At 30.6% G+C, this 18,091-nt stretch overlaps 8 protein-coding genes across 8 annotated transcripts; 6 read left to right on the top strand and 2 right to left on the bottom strand.

The window, feature by feature from the left end:
- Positions 1-208: 208 nt before the first annotated feature.
- Use1 (Vesicle transport protein Use1) lies at positions 209-1,090 on the top strand. The gene is made up of 2 exons (XM_070638011.1): positions 209-443; positions 508-1,090. Exons 1-2 carry the CDS (start codon positions 304-306, stop codon positions 1,058-1,060), a joined length of 693 nt encoding a protein of 230 aa, XP_070494112.1. The 5' UTR covers positions 209-303; the 3' UTR covers positions 1,061-1,090.
- A 26-nt stretch (positions 1,091-1,116) lies between these two features.
- LOC139088677 (uncharacterized) lies at positions 1,117-2,529 on the top strand. The gene is made up of 2 exons (XM_070637933.1): positions 1,117-1,171; positions 1,231-2,529. Exon 2 carries the CDS (start codon positions 1,234-1,236, stop codon positions 2,527-2,529), a length of 1,296 nt encoding a protein of 431 aa, XP_070494034.1. The 5' UTR covers positions 1,117-1,171; positions 1,231-1,233.
- Positions 2,530-2,607: 78 nt separating this feature from the next.
- Positions 2,608-4,207, top strand: LOC139088753 (aladin-like). Its single transcript, XM_070638029.1, has 2 exons — positions 2,608-2,787; positions 2,855-4,207. Exons 1-2 carry the CDS (start codon positions 2,677-2,679, stop codon positions 4,148-4,150), a joined length of 1,407 nt encoding a protein of 468 aa, XP_070494130.1. The 5' UTR covers positions 2,608-2,676; the 3' UTR covers positions 4,151-4,207.
- Positions 4,208-4,481: 274 nt separating this feature from the next.
- LOC139088757 (putative transferase CAF17 homolog, mitochondrial) lies at positions 4,482-5,680 on the bottom strand. Its single transcript, XM_070638034.1, has 2 exons — positions 5,573-5,680; positions 4,482-5,497 (listed from the first exon to the last, which is right to left on the bottom strand). The coding sequence occupies exon 2, from the start codon at positions 5,490-5,492 to the stop codon at positions 4,623-4,625; it is 870 nt and encodes a 289-aa protein (XP_070494135.1). The 5' UTR covers positions 5,493-5,497; positions 5,573-5,680; the 3' UTR covers positions 4,482-4,622.
- A 34-nt stretch (positions 5,681-5,714) lies between these two features.
- On the top strand, positions 5,715-11,051 carry LOC139088752 (WD repeat-containing protein 20). Its single transcript, XM_070638028.1, has 5 exons — positions 5,715-6,115; positions 6,176-6,360; positions 7,220-7,402; positions 7,474-9,114; positions 9,194-11,051. Exons 1-5 carry the CDS (start codon positions 5,905-5,907, stop codon positions 9,254-9,256), a joined length of 2,283 nt encoding a protein of 760 aa, XP_070494129.1. The 5' UTR covers positions 5,715-5,904; the 3' UTR covers positions 9,257-11,051.
- Positions 11,052-11,525: 474 nt separating this feature from the next.
- Acat1 (Acetyl-CoA acetyltransferase 1) lies at positions 11,526-13,137 on the bottom strand. The gene is made up of 3 exons (XM_070638031.1): positions 12,825-13,137; positions 12,586-12,735; positions 11,526-12,528 (listed from the first exon to the last, which is right to left on the bottom strand). The coding sequence occupies exons 1-3, from the start codon at positions 13,057-13,059 to the stop codon at positions 11,687-11,689; spliced, it is 1,227 nt and encodes a 408-aa protein (XP_070494132.1). The 5' UTR covers positions 13,060-13,137; the 3' UTR covers positions 11,526-11,686.
- Positions 13,138-13,753: 616 nt separating this feature from the next.
- Positions 13,754-15,484, top strand: LOC139088755 (death-associated inhibitor of apoptosis 2-like). The gene is made up of 3 exons (XM_070638032.1): positions 13,754-13,922; positions 13,984-14,285; positions 14,354-15,484. The coding sequence occupies exons 1-3, from the start codon at positions 13,814-13,816 to the stop codon at positions 15,125-15,127; spliced, it is 1,185 nt and encodes a 394-aa protein (XP_070494133.1). The 5' UTR covers positions 13,754-13,813; the 3' UTR covers positions 15,128-15,484.
- Positions 15,485-15,836: 352 nt separating this feature from the next.
- Positions 15,837-17,730, top strand: Tdh (L-threonine dehydrogenase). Its single transcript, XM_070638033.1, has 5 exons — positions 15,837-16,084; positions 16,557-16,979; positions 17,047-17,133; positions 17,194-17,314; positions 17,383-17,730. The coding sequence occupies exons 1-5, from the start codon at positions 15,979-15,981 to the stop codon at positions 17,669-17,671; spliced, it is 1,026 nt and encodes a 341-aa protein (XP_070494134.1). The 5' UTR covers positions 15,837-15,978; the 3' UTR covers positions 17,672-17,730.
- Positions 17,731-18,091: the final 361 nt, after the last annotated feature.

The raw sequence follows: 18,091 nt of genomic DNA on the forward strand, positions 1-18,091 counted from the left end.
CTTAATGATTTGCTCGACGAATTCATTCAAACTCATTTAATTCAAAAGTTGCTATGCTTCTTGTCTATATGTCCAACGCATCAAAATTTTATTTAATTACAACTTTTTGCATCTTTTTTCCTTAAACGTCTCAAAAATTTATTTAAATATGCTGGTAAACTGGATGTATCCAAAAATTATGCAATATTTAATATGCGCTCTCCAGCACCTAAATTGACAGTTTCGTACTAGTGAATTCGCTTTAAGAATAATAATAAAATAAAATTTTATTTAGCTAGCTAGTTTAATTTATTTAATTTAAGCATGTCTATTAACAAGCTGGAAATTAATATAAGAACTTTATTGGGAACATGTGAAGTATTGTCAAAAGATGAGGAACAAAAGTGGAGATTAACACATTATATCAAAAGTTTAGATTTAATGATTAAGGAGCTAGAAGATTTGTAAGTTTATTTAGAATGAGAAATGATTGTATTTAATGGTAATCATGTATTTTTTATCGTCCAGTGATACCGCAGATAAGAAAAGTATAGCAAATTATCAAGAAAAGATACTTGAATTAAAAACACAAACTAATTACGTGGAACCTCCACAAAAGCAAAAACTACGAAGTCGAAAAGATGACAATAGTGAAACGATATTAAAAGAAATTAAGCAATTAAATAATGCAAAGTATAATAAAGAATTGAGGAAAGAATTGTTTGACGGAGATGACAACTCCGGTCTCCGAAGAAGAGGTGCCAATGAAAGTGCTGAAAATATGGAGAAATATTATGAAAACATACAAGAAAAACTAGGTGAAGAAATGATAGCACTGACGCGAAATCTCAAGGAACAAACTCTTGCTGCTAGTGATATCATAAAAAAAGATACAGAAGTAATTACGCGATCTGCAAGACTTACTCACCAAAACATTGGATCATTAGAAAAGGAATCAAAGAAATTAGATGAACACACTCGGAAAGCTTGTAAATGTTGGCTTTGGATTATGATTTTCGTTGTTGTTGCAATTTTTATATTTATGGTTCTTTTTATGAAGCTTATGAAGAAAAAACAATAAATGTTGCATTTATTTGCCCATTCCTTATAATTGCGCTTTATTACAAGTTTTTCACATAATTTTCTATCTTGCCAAGTTTTATTTATTACAGAAATTTAAAATTAAAATCAGGTAAAAAATGAAACTTTAGAATTAATTTACATTTTACAGCAATAATGATACCATTACAGGAAATGTTTGACGACTTAAATAGATTGCCTGATATTATTGCAAAAGAAATATTTCAATATTTAAGTTTTGAAGACATTTGTAATGCATTGTTAGTCTCAACGATATGGCACGAATATGTTGGAAGTAAATCATTTTGTATGGACAAGTTAAGGCTAAAAATAGAAGGATGGCATGATTTGGAAATAATCACAAAAATATTACAGAAAAATTCAAGAAAATATTGTGCCATTATTTTAAATAATTTAAATCCCATGAAAGACTTTGCCTATACTAAAACTCAAAATTGGAAGGACGTACGAATTCAACAAATGAGATTTTTGTCAACCTATGAATTTTACGAATTTATCGCTCAATTTGGAATTAACTTGGAAGTACTTGATCTGGAGAAAATAATCATCGTAAATGGGGAAGAAACGTCTGAATATTCGTTAATTCTTCCAAAATTAAAGAAGTTGGATTTAAAGCAAGTGCCAACTACTGCTTTTCAAATATTTACTAGATATTCAAGTCTCAAATCGCTTCATTTTGATATTCCAGCATTTGGAACACAAAGTCGCTCATTGATCATAAATTTTTTTGAGAACTTTAGACATGTCAATATTGAGAAATTATCAATTTGTCGCAATTCTCTTTATGGCTTATCTGCAGACGCTTTAACATCCATTGAATCAATAATAATTTCAATAGCTAATAGTTTAAAATCTATAGATTTGCAAGATTGGGGATGTTGTCATACTTTTGAGAGACTATGGAATCAAATTAAAGTGTCACATTTTTCATTCAATTTCGTTTCTCATCAACCAAGGATACAAGATTTAAATAATTTGATGCCAAATAATAATCTGACTATTTTAAAACTATCATTGCTTAACATACCTGCAATTGATTGGAGTAAAAATCTTTTTTTGTTAACTACATGTCTAAAATATCTCTTTATTGGAAAAATAAGAAAGGAAATTGTTTATTATGCCGCCGTTAGCTTACAAAAGTTGGAAGTTTTCTCGTATGTATCTTGTGTAATTGACATAGCCAACACTGAATTTAATGCAAATGATTATGAAGATATAGAAATAATAGAAATAGACGAAGAAGAAGATATTGATCTTGGACATGAATATGATTATATTGGCAAGGATGAAATTTTTGATCTCGTTGGGAATAATACAACAACAATACCTTCGGTGATTAAGCGTTATTCAGATTTCAATTCAAGTAAAAGCTTTGCCAATTCCTATTATTTAAACATTAGAAACTTGTCATACGTTAATCCTAACATTAAATTTCATAAATGTGATTAAAACGGCAACATATTAGTGTCTTTCCCTTGATTGTAAATTAACGGTTTTTTTATATTGTAGAATTTAAATTCAGTTTTATGAAAAAAGCCGGAAAAAAAATATTGTCTTAAAAAATAAAGTATAATTAAAGGAATTCAAGTCTAAGAAATGGCATTATTGAGCAGTTTTAACGATTCATTTCTCCCTGGTGATAGTTTTATCAACTCAAGTGGACCAATAAGTTCGTTGCCATCAAAATATACAACAAATTGCGTAAAGGTAAAATAATTTCAAATATTTAAATTCTTTAAAATAATGATTTTCAACGTAAAAAACTAATTTGCAGCTTCATGCATATCCGGAAATTAACATTAGCAAAGAAATCTTTAATTCGCATATATCACAACAAGATCATTTGATTTTGCCAGTTCAGGAAACTTTAATAAAGAAATTTACACAAACATTAATAGACGAAGGGTTAAAATGCTCATTAGAAATACTTGAAACATCGGAATCAGTTGTTCTATCGGGCATTTCAAAAGGATTATTAAAAATTATGAACTATGGCAATCGATTGAAAATATTTTTGAATCCGTACAAAAAGGAAATTCCAGTTGATCAATATGATAACTATTCAGAGGTGCGTAATTGGAAAACATCGGCTATTCGATTTATTGCATTTCATCCACAATGCTTTAAAATTGCTGTTGCAAGCGTCGATGATTCAATCAGAATTTATAATGATAAAAATTCAGTTGTCACTGTTTTAAAGAATGCTCAACAAAAATCAATTTTTGCATTAGCTTTTCGTCCATACAATTTTTCAACGTTGGTTGTTGGATGTTCAAGCGGTATGCTAATTTGGACAATAGATCCTAATTCAAATATGACAAGACCATTATCACAAGCAGTACTTTGTCGGCATGAAAACCATTTCCCAGTAACATCACTTGAGTTCAATCATAATGGAAATTTATTAGCAACAGCAAGCATTAATGATACATCAATCTTAATTTGGGATATTGATAAAAATACGTGTGTCCCTTTGAGAAGATTTTCAGTTCCATTTTTGAAACTGCAATGGAGTTTAAATGGTTCATACTTATTCACTTCGACTGTTGGAAATATATTTCGAGTATGGGATTGTGAAAAGTTTAAATCAGACCGATGGACAATATCAGGAGGACATATTCAATCATTTCAATGGTCACCATGTGCAAAATTTTTGTTATTTGTTACGTCAAAAGATCCCGTTTTATATTGCCTTGGATTTGCCGACGAGCCGTTATTTAATAAAAGTAATGAAGATATTCATCGAGCACTGCCAATTGCCGATCTTTCAAAAGTCACAATTGAGCATAATGAATCGGGAGGAATTTCTCAGCAGTTGGCTTGGAACGGAAAATATTTAGCTGTATCATTCAAGGAATCTAATCAAATTGCAGTTTTTCAAACAACTATTCGCCAACATCAATTACATGTTTTGCCAATGTTTTTTATTTGCGGTTTAGGTGCATCTGAATATCCATCATTTATTTCGTTCCAGCCATTCTATAAGGCTAACTCCTCTAATGGTCTTATTGAACACGTTTTGACAATTGGCTGGTCAAGTGGAAGAGTCCAATTTTATCCTTTTGTATAAATAAATTAAAGAAAAAATAAAGATTTAAGATTTTTGTCTATTTTTTATTACTAGAAACTCCTTTCTTATTTTACTTTGTATTTCTAATGGAAATTCAGTAACATGATTATAAGCACAACGATAGCAAAATGTTTTATCATAGTATATACTACAGTCTTTACAAAATGACATTTCACAGATATTACATTTTGATCCAAGTATTATAAAATATTCTGTATAAGATCTTTTCAAATTTCTAGATGGAGGTGCTGAAAATGGATCTTTCATAATGTATGAATCTTCAAGAAACTCAATATTTTTTACAAATGGTGGGTTTTTTCCGTAGTAATGAACCAGTTCAGACATTAAACATTCCTTACATAAAAATTGGATTTTTTCTTGTTGCTCTGTTTCACGTTTTGTGCTCGTTGATGCCGTTTTATCGCTGTTTTCCATTCTGAAAAAACTTAATATTTTATTGGATGCTGATTATTCAATTTGGCCACCAAAAAGGTTTTTCAGTTGTACAAGGATTTTCATTATAATTTAAAGATTTTGAAGAAATTGTTTGTTCAAGACGCATCAATCCTAATCCATAATTTCCTGAGATATTTCTTAACTTTCCTACAGACAGCTTTCCTTCATTTTTGATGTCGACATTATCGTTTAAGTTCATAACAATTTTCTTTTCAAATATTAATGGCATCAATCGTTTCCTTACAACTCCAGTGTGATAGGTTCTGGCTGTTAATTCTTGACCAATATAGCATCCTTTTTGAAAGCTTATTCCTTTCATATAGTCACAGTTTGATTCTAGCGGAAAGCTTTTTTCAGGTATAAGATCCACAATTCCTTCACCGATTCCTAATTTGTAACGATGTTCCATATAATCTTCATCGCTTCCTAAACTTTCATTTAACATTTCTTTTAAATTAAAGTCTTTTGATGTAATCAATCTCGTACCAAAATCACTAATTCGAGGATCTATATAAGGCATAACGTTATTTGAGTATTCAATATTCTTTTTCGAATCACTTAAGAACCAAATATTATGTTCATCAGATAACGATATATCAACCTTCTTTCTAATTCTGTAAAATTTCAAGTGCCTCATTAAATTATCGGCAATAGCTGTATCGCATTCAATTATAAATTTTTCTTCGTCAACATTGGCTGGAAGTTTGTAGATTATGGAATCGTATAGGATTCTTCCAAGTTTATTGAGAAATAAAGTGTATATACAATTTTGTTCACTAAATAGCTTCATATCATTTGTAATGATTCCTTGAAGGAAATTTGATGCTTCATTGCTGGTTCCATTGCAACGTATCAAAGAACGTTTAAGTAAAAATAAGCGATTCATAATTTCTGTAAATTATTATTATTAGGACGTCATCTTACGAAAAACCTTTTTATGGCACAAATATATTATTAAAAGTATACCTTTTGGATTGATTTCCTCAAATTGTACCTATATTCAGAGAAAAACTCAATGTTTTTATTTCTTTAAAACAATTTTCCAAATCAGAACCTCTATAAAGAATAATAATTACAGTTGAACCTGTGTACAATTGACCCTCTATAATTTCAAAATCTTATTTTTCATACAATTGAAAAGAAAAAAAAAATTAAAAAATAAGTTTTTTAATATTTTTGTTAATTCTCGTACAATTTAACGATATTTAGAAAGCTCCCCATATATCCAGCCATACAATGATACTGAATTTATTGAGAAAACACACAAAGAAACGCCATTAAAAGTGCAAAAAATTACGATGGAAACAAATGGAAAAGACGATTTGAAAACGCAATTTGTGACACGAGAAGGATGTTATCGGTTATTAAATTTATCAGAATATTCACGACCGAACCGTGTAGGGTATCAATCAAATCAAAATTCTCCACAAGTGCGAGTATCTTTCGTCTCATTGCCTGTAAATTGCTCTTCGCAGCAGCAGCAACAACAACAACAATCGACAGAAAAAGGTATGAAAATGACGAAAATATTTCTATTCTGTTTAAATTAATTTTATGATTCTATACCAGCTGCTGGATCAAACAATAGTAACGTAAATGGCAATAACTCAAATGGGCCTACAAATGTTATCACATCATCAAATTCTTTATCATCATTCACAAATGGAATAAACGGAATACAGGATCAAAGTGATTGGATTTGCTTTAATTTCGGTAAAGAATTGTATACCTACGCTTATCGAGGAGTCAAAAAGGTATGTGGCTTAAATATAATTACTACAAATATCATTCTATCGTGGTATATCAAATGACAAATACTTTTCACTAATTTTAATGTCTTTCCGAAAGACAAAAGAGCGATTATGAAATAAGAAGCCAAAATTTATATGTGTTCTATTATCAAACAGTGCGATAAATTGTTTACATTGCTTATATACTTGTATTTTTTTATATCTTCCACACTATATTTTGCGACTGCGGTTGGTGATGAATAAACATTAATTTAATTTCCGCTTCAATCAATCGAGATTTTTTTGTGAAGTAAAGCATTTGCATGTGTGTTAACGTAGCAAAAAGAATCATATACCTGAATCATGCATAAATGTTTATAAACTTAAATTGAAAGCTAATTAATCAATTAAGTTAATTCAAGTCATTTCGCAAGTATGTAGTACATTTATGAATCATTTTAAAAGCACTTATTTAATTTATCGCTTTTGCCCATAAAAAAATTGATTCTGGCATGCTGCAAAGGAAACATGAAAAAAAATTGTGCAAAAATGAATGTAGAAAATGTACATCACAAATATTCTCATACATAGCTTTAGCTATTGTAAATTTCCTTTCTTCTTCCTCTTGACTGTCTTGATTGAAAATGTAAATATTAGTTTTAATTAAGCCTTGTTCGCATGCCTTAATGCTTCATTTGTTATTTACTTTAACGTTATCATTCGTTACACAAATCGTATCTCACATGAGCTAAGCGGCAAGTCTGATACATTATCGACGTACCATATTGTGATTTATTACGAATTCCCATTGACTCAATGGAATTTCCAAAGTTTCCTTTAAAACGAGTCTTATTATTGATTTATTTGTTGTGATACCTTGCAGGCCGCAGATCTAAGCAAACCAATAGATAAAAAACTTTATAAGGGAACTAATCCGAGCTGTCACGATTTCAATCAGACAACATCTACGAATGAAGGTGCTCCTCTTTTAGTTGGTTTTACAACTGGTCAAATTCAGTTAATATATCCGGGACGAAAAGAGCAAGGAAAGCTTTTCAATGAAGAGGTAATAATTCCTTCTTATTATTTTAATCAACACATTTTAATTAATACTTATTACTTTTAAATTTTTTGTAGAGATTAATTGATAAAACAAAAGTGACATGCTTAAAATGGCTACCAAATTCACCGAACCTTTTTCTTGCTGCGCATTCATCTGGTCATTTATATTTGTATAATGAGGAATTGCCTTGCTCGCCGACAACACCAGTATATCAGCCATTTAAATGTGGTGACGGATATACGGTGGTTACATGTAAATCAAAATCAACAAGAAATCCACTCTTTAAATGGGCTTTTGGACTGAACTGTGCAGTAAATGGCAGTGTAAATTCATCGTCGTCTTCAAGTTCGTCGTCAACAATAAGCAGTAATTCGAGTTCATATTCTTGTGCCAGTGATAACAGTAGCATTAATGAGTTCTGCTTCTCACCATGTGGCACAAATTTAGCCATAGCATCACAAGATGGATTTTTGCGTGTCTTCCTATATGAAACAATGGAACTTGTAGGTATCGCACGATCGTACTTTGGTGGATTTTTATGTGTTTGCTGGAGTCCGGATAGTAAATATATTGTAGTTGGTGGAGAGGATGATTTAGTGACAGTTTATTCATTTAACGAAAGGCGAGTAGTTGCTCGATGTCAAGGACATCGTTCATGGGTTTCAGTCGTTGCATTTGATCCATATACAACTTTAACGACATGGGATCAAAATGATTTCTCGGATGATGAAAATCAATATGAAATGTCAACAAGTAGTAATTTAAACAATAACAAGAGGCACAGATCAGCATCTATAAGAGATAGTACATTAGCACCAGAAAAATTGATTTGTTATCGTTTAGGTTCAGTTAGTCAAGATACACAATTGTGTTTGTGGGATATAACGGAGGATATTTTAAGACCACATCATAGGGTACGATTAAGTACACTCGATCCTACACAACAGCAACAGCCGCAACATAATAGTAATAGTCTTAATAGTTCAACTCAATGTAATAAAACTGAATCAGTTCAAATTAATGGTGATTGTTCTGCAAATAATAGCGGAATTGGTGATCGTTCGTCAACATCATTAATTATTAAGGACACAATTGATAGTAGCTTAAGTAATTCGCACATAAAAACTATGAATTCAACAAATAGTAAATTAATAAATTGTGTGAGTGGAAGCAGTGCGACAAGTGATAGTATTACAAACGATAATTGTAATAACGGAAGCAGTAGTAGCACAAAAAAGGGCAAATCATCATTGATTTCAGTTGGCAATAATTCCAATACAAATTTAAGTGCCACAAAAGTCTCATTAAATGATGAAAAATTAAATAATCATTCGGCATTCAATACGCTCACACAGAGATTTACAAATTTTAGTTTTGGAAGTGATAAGAGCTCTAAAGGAAGCAAAAAAAACTTTACATTAGTCGGTAAAGGTAGTGGAAGTTCTGTAGATCATAAAGGAAATAGCAGTCAAAATTGTGATGATAATAGTGCAACGTCAACATTAAGAAATAAAAGTAATGGAAGTATAACTACAACATATGATGCGATGAAATTAATCGGAACTCCAGCTTGTCCTCGTTTTGACGAATGCCCAGTTTTAGAGCCTTTAGTTTGTAAGAAAATTGCTCATGAACGGTTAACAGCACTCATATTTCGCGAGGATTGCTTTCTTACTGCGTGTCAGGATGGTTTTGTGTATACTTGGGCAAGACCGGTAAGCATTCATGCCTTATTAAATTTATTTGATTCGTTTTTATTTAGGTATATGTAACCAATATATTTTAAATTTTTAGCACTCATCACATTTAGCAACGAATAGTCCGACAGTTCCGCACAGCAGTTCTACAATTGTGTAATTCTTTAACAATTAATTTTCGTTTTGGACATCATTAAAGATGGATATAGAAATTCTTACTTCTTGACTTGATAAAAAAATTAACAAAATTGTGAAATGAAAAATTGATAGTTAGGATAGTTTTGTTTTGAATATTTATCTGCAATTACTACTAAACTACGAAAATGATGTGCATAATACCAAAGAGTAAGAGAATGAAAATGACATACAATTGAGAAAGTAAAGCTGATGATATACTATTTCGTATATGAAATGCTCTGATCAAATTTCAAAAGTGATTGAGACATAGCATAAAACAATATAATACACTTAGTAGCACTTTGACATGTAAGTGCCCTCAAAGAACAAAACAAAATAAAACTTTGTATAATGTAAACGAAAATTGATTCAACATTATCCATTAAATATTTCAACAGACTGGTTTTTCATCCTTTTAAGCGAGACAGACATTTATATCTATATCCAACAATGTAGTGCAATCAAATGGAAGTGAAAATGTTAGATTATTATGAAGATTGAAACATTGCCGTATATCATTTTACTTGCCTAATAGATTTTCAAAAAAAAAAAAAAACTAATTCATTTTTGCTGGGTAATCAGCAAACATTAAAAAAAGTAAAATCTATGCCAAACTGTTCAGATTCAATTCTATTAAAAAAACAGACGTCTATCAAGATATAATATCTTCATTAACTCTTATGTTCTTCACTATACCATTCATGCCTGATTTTAATGAAAACGAATGATGAATTTATGATAAGATGAAAAAATAATAATAATTAACATAAATAATGTTTACTCTTTTAACTTAAAAGAATTAGTTAGTACTGAATAATTTTATAATCAAGTCTGTTAAAGGAAAACAAAACAAAAAAATTATAGGAAGTCCACTTTTATCTCCTTTTTTCAGTCAAAATAACTAATTACTGTATATATTGAGAGAGAAGATTTAGATTTATTAAGAATGTGAAAGATTTCCGATTTAAAAAAATAAACATACACCAGTGAGCATATTCAATGGGAAATCTATCAACATAAGAAAATTAATGAAAATGAGAAAATCATGTAGCAATAAACAGAAATATAATGTTGTTCATTCATGAATGAAATTTTAAAGCAACAAAAGAAATAATAATGTTCTTATTTTATAAAACTTAGTTTTCTCATCTTGCTGTTGTCTTTTGGAGAAGAGAAACAAGAAAAAAAAATTAAGAATATGCTTTCGTTCTAAATGTCTTTTCGTTCTTTCTTTTCCTTATTTTCTTTTTACTGTATTTAAATATTACAATTAGAGTTCATTGTTAAATTAATTTGCATTCGCTGAAATGTTTTTCCTTCATAAAAAAAGTAATGACTTTTTTGGCATCAAATGACTCTGATTGTAATAGAACAAGAAATTTTGAAGTCCATTTAGCTGTTTCAGTACATATCCAATAGATGAAATGTGTTAATTATATTAATATTACAAATATATTTTTTATTTAATTTAAGAAGCCACCAGCATGATTAACGATGAAAAATGTTATTTCTGTGGATTTTCAAATTTTTAGAAAAACAAAAACATTTAATTACCTTTATTGAGCCTGACTAAAGAAATTCAGGATGAACGATTAGAAACTGCATGTGTACGAAAATACAAACATAAATAATGAGTTTCGTAATAATTACTTATTCAAATCGATAAGTAAAGAACTGTAATAGAACATGAAAGTCAGGTAAAAGTGAAATGTCCATAAAAACAGTGTAAAAAATGGATTTAAGATTAATAAAAAGAGAATTAATTTATTTCAATGAAACTTTTTCGATTTCATTCAGTCTTGTTTCTAATAAGTCAACATTGAGTTTGTGCATACAAAGAAACTGACCATTTAAAAAGCATACAGGAATGTCAAGCCGATAAAGCCTTAAAAACTTTAAATTTTCTTTCCTTGTTATGTCAACCTTTTGTAATGTGTACCTGCCACTGAATTTTGCTTCCAATTCTTCGACTAAATCGTCACATAGTGAGCAGTGATCATGTGTGTACAGTGTTATTGTAGGAACTTTAAAGTTAGCAGAATCATCTCTGAAAAAGAAGCATTTAATGGAAATAAGAAAAAGATTTTAATACACGTTTCTGGTATTATTCGCATGATATGTAACTAGAAAAATCCATTTGAAATATCTAGTCAAACAGATTTGGAACAAGTGAATAAGACAAAAAAATAAGTTAAATGTTCGTTTGAAAAACAAAACCTGCTTCATTTCGCAGAGATAAGAAAATCACATGATATTTTCAGAAAAATATGAATTTTATTAACTTCTTCCAGCATAAAAATGTAACAAACTTTAACTTTTAATATTTATTCTTGTTTTTATAAATGCATCGTTTAACTGAGGATTTTTTTTGCACTTTAGGGATGTTCGATATTTAGGGTTTTTTGTTTCATACTTACAATTTTTCAATCATAATACTTGATGCACCGCCTCCACCATTACAAATTGAGGCACATCCAAACTCGCCTTTTTTCAAATTGTGAGCTAGATGAGCAACAATTCGAGCTCCACTCATTCCGATTGGATGCCCTAAACTAACAGCTCCTCCGTTAACATTTACTTTTTCAAGGTCTACTTCCAAAAGCTTCATGTTTGCTAAAACAACAAGACTGAATGCTTCATTAACTTCCCATAAAGCGACATCTTCTTTGCGAATTCCAGTTTGCTTTAATAATTTTGGAACCGCCAAAGCTGGAGCAATAGGAAAATCGATAGGATCAGTCTCTGCGTCGGCAAATCCAACAATTCTTGCGATGGGTTTGCAATTATGTTTTTCAGCGGCTTCGGCTGTCATCAAAACTAAGGCACATGCAGCATCATTTAATGTTGAGGCATTTCCAGCAGTAACTGTTCCATTTTCTCTCTGGAAAACTGTACCTAAAGAACCAAATTTGTCGAAATTCACACGTTTGTACTCTTCGTCTTCAGAAATGACGATATTCGGTTTTCCTTTCTTTTGAGGAATCGTGACAGGTGTTATTTGAGAATCAAAAACTTTATTTTTCCATGCCTCGGCGGATCTCTTATAACTTGAAATTCCAAATTCGTCTTGTTGCTGTCTTGTAATGTTGAGTTTTTTTGCTGTGTTTTCTGCACAATTTCCCATATGAAATTTATTGTAAGGATCAAATAAACCATCATGAACAATGCCGTCAATTAAATTGACTCCTCCATATGGAGTATTTCCTCTTTTCAAATAGTAAGGCACATTAGACATTGATTCCATGCCACCAGCAACTGTAAATATCATTTTTTAAATCGTAATTATGATCGAATTTAACAAAAATAACTAACCGATTATTTCTTGTCCTTGTCCTAACATCAAAGTTTGAGCAGAAATACTAATAGATTTCATTCCACTACTGCAAACTTTGTTGATTGTTGTACAACATACTTTTGTTGGAAGTCCAGCGAAAATAGCTGCTTGACGTGCTGGAGCTTGACCTGTTGAATATAAATTAGAAAATTTTTAAACCAGACAATGACGTAAAATGTGAGGTAATAATTTATTCTGAATTATATCACACACTTACCCATTCCAGCAGATACGACATTTCCCATAACTACTTCATCAACATCATTTTTGTCAATTCCAGCTTGTTTAATCGCAGAATCAATTGCAATTCCGCCAAGTTGACTTGCAGATAACCCAGACAATGTAGACTGAAAAGATCCAATTGGTGTTCGTGTTGCAGATACTATAACTACATCATTAAATTTTCGACCGCTTGAAAAGTATCTCTGAGCTAATCGTACTGAGAAAGACATTTTGAATAAAGTTATGATTATTTAATGGAATTTTTTTGCAGTTCTTATCACACACAGTGAAACTCCTGAGGAATGAACGCAAACTTCTCCGAAATATCAAAATGTCGAAATTTTCTAAGCATTTTTTTGAGTTTATTAATGTCTTGTAATTTTAATTATTGACACAAATATTCATGTTATCAGATGGGAATGTTAATCATATTTATGATTTTTGCTAAAACTTCTTACCTCGTTTTTCTTGTTTATGTGACGTATAGTATGTATCTTTTATTAAACTAAACGGCTTTTCAATTTTTGAATGGCTTATAATGTTTATGGACGTAATTCTCTACATCATGTAATATTTGTTCTTAATTTGTCAGCCTAACTATCTATTTTTATCAAAGATTAATGTTAACAAAAATCCAGTAGGTAAAAGAGTGTTTTTAAGGTGTAAAGGGCCAATTTACAAATTACGTTACGCAAAAAATAAAATTTTCGACCCCCGAAAATGGCTGTTTTTTACATTTTGTGGTATGTAAAAATATTGTAAAATTTTGTGAAAGTGCAGCTAATCCAAAATCTTAAAAATAAGTTTAAATTGAGCTATTAGAAGCAAGTCTGGAAGTAAAAATTAAAATAGTGATTTCGCAAATAATTTTTTCATTGAATTTTTAATTGGTGTGAATATAGAAGCGCTTTTGTTCATTGTAATTTTACTGCTTATACTTGAGAATTTTTTTTTTCAGAAAAAATATATATTTAAGATGGAAATATGAATACAGACTTAGAAACGAACGATCTAAAGCGAATCGAAAATAGATTAAGGACCTTTGATAACTGGCCAGTAAATTTCATCGATAAAGATGAATTAGCACGAGCAGGTTTGATAAATTTAAATTCATATTTTTTCCATTATTATTTTTGTTACTTCACTACTTTTAGGATTTTATTATTTGAATAATTCGGATCAAGTCAGATGTGTTGAGTGTGGAGGAGTTATTGGACAATGGGAAGTAGGAGATGTGCCATTTGTTGAGCACAGAAAATTCTTCCCAGAATGCCCAGTTGTACGACAAAGTGATTTATCTGATGAAGATATTGGTATTCAAGTGCGTACTCCAAAATATCCCGAATATTCAACTATTGAATCAAGAAATCGTTCATTTTCTACTTGGACATCAACAGTTCAGAATTCTACTATTTTATCCCAGGCTGGTTTTTATTATTTAGGATCAGGTGATGAAGTAAGCAAACTATTTTTATTGCGTCATAATCTTTTCATTAATCGATATGTAAAAATTTGCCTTTAAAGGTTCGTTGTTTTTATTGTGATGGAGGATTAAGAAATTGGCTGATAGGGGATGATCCGTGGGTTGAACATGCTCGCTGGTTTCCGAAGTGCCCGTTTGTGATTCTAGTAAAAGGACCAGCATACATAAAGAATGTTTTAGAAAGGACACAAAACTCAAATCAAGGAATCATTTCGTCCGCTCCTACAGCTCCTGTTTCAATAGATGATGCAATGGTTAGTCAGCCAGCGCAAGATGCTTTGCAAATGGGCTTAAATGCAGGTCGAGTTCGGTCAGTAATGCAAAGAAGATTACAAATGACAGGTAGACCATTTAATAGCACTGAAGCTCTTGTTGCTGCTGTTTTAGATGGTCAGATTGAGGATGAAGGATATGATCATGATCCTGAGACTGAAGGACAAATTGAAAGTCAGGTTACAGAGCTCTTACTCTCAGCTGTTTCCTCAGTGGCATTCAATTCTGATAACGTCGAGCAAGCCACAACAAGTTCGAATTCCGAAGTAGTAAGATCTTTCGTACCTGATACTATCGTTAGAAAGCCCATGGTTACTGAAACATCACCAAAGTTACCTACAACAAATGATACGTCTTTAAGTGATGGAGATGAAAGGCGCCTCAAAAATGTCGAATGTAAAATTTGTATGGCTGAAGAAATGGGAGTCGTATTTCTACCTTGTGGTCATCTTTTATCCTGTGTTTACTGTGCACCTGCTATTTCTCAATGCCCACTATGCAGGGAGCTTATACGTGGTCGAGTGAGAACATTTCTCTCATAAAATAATAATATTTACATATATGATATAATTAGTATCTAATACATCGATATATAATATAAATAATAATTCACAAAGTATAGCACGATGTGAAATTTTCCTTTTAAGAATATCAATCCAATCTAAGCATTTAGTCAACTGCTTATGGTACTTACTGAATCACTTGATGTAATTAAATACATGCATGTTTTAAGTGAGTAAGTCTGAAATCAATCAACTTTTAGAAGTTAAATAGTTTATATAGTTACAGTGCGAATTTCTATGAATCTTCAACTTTTAATTTTATGGTTTTATAACATATAAATAGGAGAAAAATGATATAAAATAAAAATATAAGAGTTTAATTAATTTATAAAGATACTTATTATACATTTTTTTTTACTTTCTCTAACATAATATTTTCTCTATATCTTTTGACGAAGTCTTTTTTATAACCAATATGGATATATGTTTGCCAACAAAACATTTGCTAAAAAATTTAGTATCATATTAACGTCACGCGTGCGAATCTAAATATAACCTTCAACATGTGAATTTCACGATTTTTACACAGTTTTGAACAGACACTTTAAGAGTAAGAGAGAAGATCAGCAATGAGTGAAGAAAACAGAAAAGAAACATAAGCATCATATCTGCGTGTGTATTTGATTAAAAAAATTTCTTAAATTAAAAAAGACTTGCGGGAAAATGTATGAAGGCGAGAAGAACACATGTCTTTATAGCAAACTCAGTCTTGTCTGAGACAGACTTTAGTTAAGTTGTGTAGTTCCATCATTCATAAATTATTATTAGTAATAATATTATCTAAATTGAAATCCAGTTCAAGTCAGTTCTAGAGATAAATTAGGGCAATAATGTCCAGTATACGAATTACGAGTTTATTGTGTCGACCATTATTTATTAACGGTCAAATTTTAAGGCAATTCTCGAGTCAGCGTCCACCAAAAATCCTAATCACTGGTAAATTAATCTTAATTTCTTATTCACGTGAATAATAATACATCGCATAATAAACATGTCCTAAATTCTGACAAAATTGAAAATAAAATGGATATTAAAATTTTTTAGTAAAATAAAATTTGCTCACGTCTGAAATAAGAAGAAGGCATTTTTTGAGAAGAAAAACCTTAAGAATGTCTAAAAATAAAATTTTGACAAAAAAAGAAACATTTTCCTTGAATATAGAAATTTGGCATATATTGATATACATTTGCTTACGTCAAAACCGTTTATTCAACTAGAGGCTCGTCTGATTTTTAGTCTAGATATATATTTACTCAAACAGTAGCTTTCAATTATGTATCGACAGACTGTACATAATTGTTTCAGTTTTTGAAAGAAAGAGAAGAAAATAGCTGAAAAAAGAGTCAACAATTTCTTGACCTTGATCGTCAATTTATTTTAATTTCTCAATTTAATGTTTAAACTTTAGGCGGCTTGGGACAACTTGGAACACAATGTGCTCGTTTGTTGCGTTCAAAATATGGAAAGAACAATGTCATTCTTTCTGATATAATTAAGCCAAAAGAAGAGATTGTCGAAGAGGGACCATACATATTTGCAGATATTTTGGATTTTAAAGGACTTCAAAAAGCAGTTGTCACACACAGAATTGATTGGATCATACACTTGTCAGCTTTATTAAGCGCAATTGGAGAACAAAATGTCTCATTGGCTGTTCGCGTTAATATTGAAGGCATGCACAATGTTCTTGAATTAGCAAAGCAATATAAATTGAGAATTTTCGTACCATCAACAATTGGAGCTTTTGGACCTGACTCACCACGAAATCCAACACCCAATTTAACTATACAGAGACCAAGGACAATTTATGGAGTTAGTAAAGTTCATGCAGGTGCTTTTTCTCTTCTTTTTTTTTGCTATTGGTCTTTATTCAATTTATTCCTTATTGCTATTTATAGAATTAATGGGTGAATACTATCACCATAAATTTGGAACAGATTTCCGTTGTTTAAGATTTCCAGGAGTTATCTCAGCTGATGAGCCAGGCAAGTTTTTCTTTTAAGGATATCAATGATTTATAATGACCAATTATTTTTTAAACAAAGGCGGTGGAACTACAGATTATGCTGTTGCTATTTTTTATGACGCTTTAAGAAGAGGGCAATACAATTGCTACCTCAAACCAGATACAATGCTGCCAATGATTCATATTAAGGATTGCTTGAGGCATGTATTTACTTAAAATTATATTTAGGTTTTATTTAATTAACATATTGATTTCAAAATTTGTGTAGATCATTATTGGAATTTATGACTGCTCCTGAGGATAAATTAAAAAATCGTTGTTACAATGTAACTGCCATGAGTTTCACTCCAGAGGAACTTGCTGAAAAAATTTCTAAATATATTCCGGAATTGAAAATGACTTACAATCCAGACAGCAGACAACTTATTGCGGATGATTGGCCTCAAGTATTTGATGATTCGGAAGCAAGAAAAGATTGGGGTTGGAAGCATGAATATGATTTGGATAAACTTGTTGAAGATATATTGCAACAAGTTAAGGGGAGATTGAGGGCTTGAAAAATATTGCATTTAAAAAGATTCCTAGAAAATGAAATATAACGCATTTCTTAAATTAATCCAGACCAATCTAGGCATATAGAAAATTACCTTTTTTGATAAACGAATCTCTTCAAACTCTTTAAAAATCTCGAAATGTCAACACATTTTTTTATTATTTTAGTTGCATTTGCATAATTCATGATAATAACTCTTTGTAAGCTGTTGGCTTATCAAAGACGAATATGTTCCTAAAACTACAGTTAACTTTTTTTTAAAAGAACTAGTAGGTAATTTCAATATTATTTTTATTTAAATACATAAAAAGAAAACGACAATAAACAACAGTTTATGACTAACAACAAAATTCTTTAAATTTTCGTGTATACACGTTGTATACGTTGTCATGGTTTCAGTTTATATGTATAAAAAAAGAGTTTT

Source organism: Chironomus tepperi, unplaced genomic scaffold (assembly GCF_022539635.2).
Source record: "Chironomus tepperi strain 1889 unplaced genomic scaffold, CSIRO-AGI_Ctep_v1 contig_170, whole genome shotgun sequence".
NCBI lineage: Eukaryota > Metazoa > Arthropoda > Insecta > Diptera > Chironomidae > Chironomus > Chironomus tepperi.

Bases quoted from the DNA above. Each gene is read 5' to 3' on its own strand.
- Use1 (XM_070638011.1), top strand. From the start codon at position 304: ATGTCTATTAACAAGCTGGAAATTAATATAAGAACTTTATTGGGAACA. The intron at 444-507 runs GTAAGTTTATTT...TTTATCGTCCAG, and splicing joins ATTAAGGAGCTAGAAGATTT to TGATACCGCAGATAAGAAAA.
- LOC139088677 (XM_070637933.1), top strand. From the start codon at position 1,234: ATGTTTGACGACTTAAATAGATTGCCTGATATTATTGCAAAAGAAATA.
- LOC139088753 (XM_070638029.1), top strand. From the start codon at position 2,677: ATGGCATTATTGAGCAGTTTTAACGATTCATTTCTCCCTGGTGATAGT. The intron at 2,788-2,854 runs GTAAAATAATTT...ACTAATTTGCAG, and splicing joins ATACAACAAATTGCGTAAAG to CTTCATGCATATCCGGAAAT.
- LOC139088757 (XM_070638034.1), bottom strand. From the start codon at position 5,492: ATGAATCGCTTATTTTTACTTAAACGTTCTTTGATACGTTGCAATGGA.
- LOC139088752 (XM_070638028.1), top strand. From the start codon at position 5,905: ATGGAAACAAATGGAAAAGACGATTTGAAAACGCAATTTGTGACACGA. The intron at 6,361-7,219 runs GTATGTGGCTTA...GATACCTTGCAG, and splicing joins CTTATCGAGGAGTCAAAAAG to GCCGCAGATCTAAGCAAACC. The intron at 7,403-7,473 runs GTAATAATTCCT...AATTTTTTGTAG, and splicing joins GAAAGCTTTTCAATGAAGAG to AGATTAATTGATAAAACAAA.
- Acat1 (XM_070638031.1), bottom strand. From the start codon at position 13,059: ATGTCTTTCTCAGTACGATTAGCTCAGAGATACTTTTCAAGCGGTCGA. The intron at 12,736-12,824 runs GTAAGTGTGTGA...TATATTCAACAG, and splicing joins TGTCGTATCTGCTGGAATGG to GTCAAGCTCCAGCACGTCAA. The intron at 12,529-12,585 runs GTTAGTTATTTT...TGATATTTACAG, and splicing joins ACAAGGACAAGAAATAATCG to TTGCTGGTGGCATGGAATCA.
- LOC139088755 (XM_070638032.1), top strand. From the start codon at position 13,814: ATGAATACAGACTTAGAAACGAACGATCTAAAGCGAATCGAAAATAGA. The intron at 13,923-13,983 runs GTTTGATAAATT...CACTACTTTTAG, and splicing joins AGATGAATTAGCACGAGCAG to GATTTTATTATTTGAATAAT. The intron at 14,286-14,353 runs GTAAGCAAACTA...TTGCCTTTAAAG, and splicing joins ATTTAGGATCAGGTGATGAA to GTTCGTTGTTTTTATTGTGA.
- Tdh (XM_070638033.1), top strand. From the start codon at position 15,979: ATGTCCAGTATACGAATTACGAGTTTATTGTGTCGACCATTATTTATT. The intron at 16,980-17,046 runs GTGCTTTTTCTC...TGCTATTTATAG, and splicing joins AGTTAGTAAAGTTCATGCAG to AATTAATGGGTGAATACTAT. The intron at 17,134-17,193 runs GCAAGTTTTTCT...TTTTAAACAAAG, and splicing joins TATCTCAGCTGATGAGCCAG to GCGGTGGAACTACAGATTAT.